This window comes from Haliotis cracherodii, unplaced genomic scaffold (assembly GCF_022045235.1).
Source record: "Haliotis cracherodii isolate W230 unplaced genomic scaffold, xgHalCrac1.p SCAF_19, whole genome shotgun sequence".
In the NCBI taxonomy this organism is placed as follows: Eukaryota; Metazoa; Mollusca; class Gastropoda; order Lepetellida; family Haliotidae; genus Haliotis; species Haliotis cracherodii.
The window spans coordinates 4,441,019-4,446,760 of NW_027266274.1; the positions used below are offsets into that span (position 1 = coordinate 4,441,019).

At 39.8% G+C, this 5,742-nt stretch overlaps 1 protein-coding gene across 1 annotated transcript; it reads left to right on the forward strand.

Annotated features, from left to right (window-relative positions):
* The first annotated feature begins 2,253 nt into the window (after nucleotides 1–2,253).
* LOC139466593 (serine-enriched protein-like) lies at nucleotides 2,254–4,081 on the forward strand. Its single transcript, XM_071248186.1, has 6 exons — nucleotides 2,254–2,314; nucleotides 2,584–2,658; nucleotides 2,860–3,085; nucleotides 3,249–3,493; nucleotides 3,783–3,940; nucleotides 4,064–4,081. The coding sequence occupies exons 1-6, from the start codon at nucleotides 2,254–2,256 to the stop codon at nucleotides 4,079–4,081; spliced, it is 783 nt and encodes a 260-aa protein (XP_071104287.1).
* The last annotated feature ends 1,661 nt before the right edge of the window (nucleotides 4,082–5,742 follow it).

Consider the following 5,742-nt stretch of genomic DNA (forward strand, 5'->3'; position numbering starts at 1 on the left):
TCTATCATGCTTTTTAAGAAAAAAAAGCATGTAGATTTTCTAGAATGAGCCTGCTGGTACTGCGTGATTGCCAATGAAAACACCCTCAAATATAGTTGAATACCGCTTCTGTTTAGCTGATGACGACTCGTCATTATCTGATATATTCTTCATTGTCAATTTCATGAATTTACCGCATTCGTCGCCAGTAGGAGACAGAAATGTGACTGTTGTGGGTCGTGTATGTTTTGCCTCACTGTGCATGTTCTGATATTGATTTCATTATGATAATCTGTTGCGATTAAGTGCCTATGAAGCGTCCTAGTGTCAGGAGATTGGTTTGTGAGTCTTGGTGGTCCTTGGTAGAGAGCGGCGTTTTCTGGGTGTAATTTAGACAGGTACAACTTAAATAAAGCAACAGGATAGGCAGGAGCGCAAGTCGCATGTATGCAAGGTTTCGTCTGGTACAAGTCATGAATATCAATACCTCACTCTATGTGCTTACCTCGCACCCTACGTCGTTTCCTTCTGATAATCACGGATCTACCTGGAGGTACAGTCGAGCATACTCTCTCTACGAACATGTCAAAGAGCGTCATACGACTCTGTCTCCAAAGTTGTTTGATCAAGGTCACCCCATTCAAGGCCTCAGTTCAGACTTCAAAACGTTTTATGGTTGACATGTGGAGGACATTTCCCAATCGGTGTCCGATGCTATTCCCAACTTTGAATTATACCATATGTTCCCGTGTTCTTCCATGTGAACAATTGACTTGATTTTGAATGTGAATGTGAAGGGGTGTGCTCCCGGTTTCCCAACATTGGAAAACTTAGAACAACCCAGGGATTAATGGACTAACACCTGTGGGTATGTCCGACTGTCTGTTTAGGGGTGACCGACGCTCTATGGACACACTATGATTTCAATGAATAGGAGTATAAACAAACATGCAGTCAGGGATTTTTTTTATTTATATCGTATTTGATTTCACATGATTTCCATATCACAGCACAATCAATATTCTAATATCACAACAGTTTATAATGTCTCAACATCAAATTTAAAATACAACTCCACAATTTATAAATTGAATAGAAACATTAATAAAGTATCAACATGTATGCTACATACAAATTTACGTATCTTGGATAGAAACATTAAGTATCAATGTATGTTACACATAAATAGAAACAGAACATCACAAATGCCAGAAATCATACAATGATGACGTGTTAGACCTCGGGCATTGTTTCACTTCCTCCAGATCGTTGTCCTTATTCAAATGAAACAACACAAAAGTCTTGCCAAATAATTCAATTAATATATAATCAATTTATATCATTGTAAATTTAGAGTGAGTGAGTATGTATGGATTGACGCCGCTTTTAGCGGTATTTAAGCAATATCACGTCAGGGACACCATATATAGGCTTCACACATAAATCCCATGTGGGGAATCCAACGGGTGTCTCAGCGTGAGGAGCGAGAATGAGATAAACAATATATTTAATGCTTGGGGAAGTTTAGGCACTTTAAGACGGGATTCTTGAATGATTAACATTTAATATAATTTAATACATCGCGTTGGTTAATTTATATTCTAGGTTTAAGTTGAGCTGTAAAAGTGGATAAAGAACAGAGCCTTTTCAGGTTTTACGATAAGCGAATAATGCGTTTAAGTTGGTTTGGATGCCCAATATTTTGACATTGTAATTTTTGAATCGTTATCGTAACTGTAACGTCAAATGGAACAGATATACAATATTTCATTGTTTCGTCGAATGAAGCCGACAGATGTTGGCGAATCTGTTAATACGACCATCAAGGGGGCTAACTCGACAAGTGAGAATAATCCTACTACTTATCTCACATCTTGCCACGGCACGTGCTCACCTGTACCCTCGTCACTAGGACAACGATAGACGCCGTTACCACTTACCTGCCATCACACAGGTTGGTGAGATGTAATCAGAAAGACAAGCTGATAGACACACAAACACCAGAGACTGCAGTAGATTATCGCCTCTTATCTTTAGTTAGAGGCAATCAGGTGTGAACTGAATTCACGCGCGCGTGACGTCATGACAAATGTCATGGCGTGTCATATGTCGCGTGCCTTATTACTGGTGAACGAACTCACGCGCCTTAGCTTTTACTGGTGGAGATTATAAACATGCTGCAATCGAACTGGAAGGTCATATCTGCACAGACTTCAGACCAGTGCCAGCGTTCTCTGACAAATCTCTTGGACATAGAAAATCGGAATCTTCACCATGAACTCAAACAACGCCCAATACGAGAGTACGCTTTCTTTGGATAGTTTAGAAGCCCGAGGTAAGTTCTTTATTATTTATATCAGATTCGAGATGAATATGTAGAACATATCGCTTGTTATAAAACATACAAATACAGATGAATCAATAACGGTAAATCACCGTTTGACGCCGAAATGAATGCGTGTATAAAATGATATATCGTTTACTTGTTATCATATACAGTTCATATCAATAAAACGACTTAACACTATTCAACATACATGTAATACAATCACAGTACAGGGCGCATCAAGGCGTCGTATCTAACTCTGTGTTTGCTGTTCTCAGATTCCAGAAACCGGCGCCGTATTGCCTACAGGGTGAATGATGCTTACTCATCCACAGATGAATCGGAAACAGATGGTAAGATACTTTTTGTATTGTTTTTTTGTTACTGAATCGGTATGATCTTGCACAAGAAACACCTAAGCTTGGAACTCTCCGATAACAAGCTTCTGACACGCTTAATGGATCAAATCTGCACAGACTGTGCCTCTTCTTTAATGAATGCAAGGAAACTGGTCTGAAGTACAACTTGTGCAATGAAAGTTATTTGTCTTTCAGGTTCATCAGCCACGTCTGGGTATAGTTCCCGAGCTAGCAGCCCGCATGATCTGAGCGACGTAGACGATGTTGACGACGGAGTGGTGTTTGATGAGAGCACGAAGCCGCTTATACACACGCTGGAGTATATCCTCTGTGTACAAGAAATGTGTGACGTCACATTCCTTGCTGGCAAGAAGAAGGAGCCTGTCTATGGACTTCAGGCGGTCATGGGGTCAAGATCAAGGTGAGTTTCAAGAAAGATTTATTCTTAACCAGCTATTGGGTGGAAATTCAGAGTGAAAGATGTACCACCACCCTACTCGAAAATTATAAATGTACATGTACAAATATAGGTAATATCGAAGGATGTATAATCTCTCTATCTCTATTTTCGTATTCGATTGTAGGTACTTTTATCAACTGTTTCTCTCAAAGAAGAAAACACGCAAGTCCAGCGAGGATAAGAGGGGCTTTTTCTCTTTCTTCAAGAAAAAGGCGAAGAAAACGGAATCCGTGCCTGCAACTCAAGTCTGTCACCTCGGGGCCAACCACGTCACCATCCCCATTCCCGACTACGACCACGAGGTACTCAGGAGAGTTGTCTCATTCGTTCACCTAGGTCACGTGACTGTGACGACAGACACCGTCATAGGTAAGTACCGAGAATATAAATGTATGTGTTTGCCTTTTTATGAAGAAATACCAATCTGGTATTCCTAGTTTGTGATACGGAAAGGCGCAAGAGGCTTCAGAAACTGCGTATGAATACACTGAATGAGTGAAGCGTATATAGTGCCAAATTGTTGTCAATACTTTACTGGTGACGTAAGGCATGCTTCGATGTATGGAGCTTGACAGTTCCTACTTGCATTTGCACATTTATCGGACCGAGGTACCAGGTCATATTGCATCTATTATATGATACAAATCTTTTCTTTTAGGATTGATATGTGCCGCCACCGAGTTCCAGTTGGATGATCTGCGCAAGGCCTGCTGGGAATTCGTAGATATGTGTATGGTAGCCGATACCCTCCCTGCACTTCTTAAGTCTGGAGCTCAGTACAGGAAGCGACCCCATGTGAAGCTGTTCCTTCAGATGGTGAGTACCTTATATCACTTTGATACCTGTGATTATAAAGACGATTTGAAAAAAATAAATAAAGTATACATCTTTGAAAAACAACATGTTTCGCACAATCTAACCCATTCCATTGTTTTGCAGATTTCCAAGATGCGATAGCAGATTCTCCAGAAGCTCTCCCGTGTTGTGCTATTCCTTGCGTGACGTATGTCACGTAGTGCTCAAATTGTACATATTCCTGACTACAAATAAATATGAATATAGAAACCACATGAATTGACGTTGTCCTTTGCAAGTTCATTACATCATCTAGGTGAATGGGAGCATTTGAACCTGATGAATATCGTAACATTAGTTCTGTTTTCCGAAACGTATTTGAGGTCCCATGTCACGCGGATCCCATGTCACGTTGATACATTCCTTATCGAATATATATTCAATAAGTTGTTTGACTTGATGGCAAAGTAGACAATTCATGGATAACATCGGGAAACGTTACTTTGTTCTACATTTTCTTGGAATAAAACTGAAGATATGAATCATATTACGTACTAAGAATTATAGAATGTCCTAGTTTTATGTCGCGTGAGTAACCAGGAGGTCTCGCAACGGGCGTAAACTTATATGAATGGCTATTGAAGCGTGACTGCTAATATCAATCACATTTTCACGATCACAATGCAGTTCCAAGGCCAACGGATTTATTACATATAATTTCTTGATCTATATGTGCTATATGCTATATGTGTGTAATAATAAACGTTAAAACCCATTTCACATCCCCTGGACACGTTTTTATTTTTCAAATGACTCCACTTTACAGTGATCGTTGATAGTGTCCACTAATGAACGTATAGACAAATCAGTCATTGACATCATGAGCATCGATCTACGCGAATGGGATACGGTGACATGTATCAACCAAGTCAGCAAGCCCAACCACCCACCCGATCCCGTTAGTCGCCCCTTAAGACAAGCATGGTCGCCTTTTTCTGCAAGCATGGGTTGCTGAAGACCTATTCTACCCCGGCTCTTCACGGGTCCGTCTACGAATTAGACGCATACGTTATATTGCATCAAATTACACATCTTAAACATGTTATAAGGTCGTATTTAAAGAAACATTTCCCCACACAAATGAGTCCGGATGATTAATTCGGCACAGCGTCGTTCAGATAAATGGTGTTTCACTTCAGTAGATAAGAAGCGGTCCTCCCAATACTGTGTCCTTTATCATCAAATACTGTAGCATGGCCGGGTGGAAGGTGCCACGTGAGAGGAGTAATGCATGTTAAAGTGAATGAATGAATGAACGGATACTGAATAACGCCGCATCAGCAAACTGGCACCGAATACGCGCCGAGCATGTGTCAGCGAAGACAAGTGGCCAATCTATCTGTTCATAAATTTTGATGACTCGTGTGTTCACGGAATGGAAATATGATACACATGTTTATGATCGGAAAATGACAAAGCTGTCATGAAGCGGATCCTGGCAGCTATAGGGAACGCAACTGCGAAATGCACAATCATTGGGCCACATGTGCATCCATAGAATGAGTTTTGAAGATGTATCTGTACTTCTGTATATTTAGATATGATATTGTAGTAAATATACAAAGCATGATTTTATATATTAATTGATCAGTTATAATTTTATACATAGATAAGAAGCAATATAACTGCACTAGTACTTTATTTTCTTTATACGTGTATTATCAGAAATACAGACCATTTATTTCTATAATACATTACTATAGCATGATACACGCACACACGTGTATATATATATATTTCATTCATGACAAAAGGTATTAGCA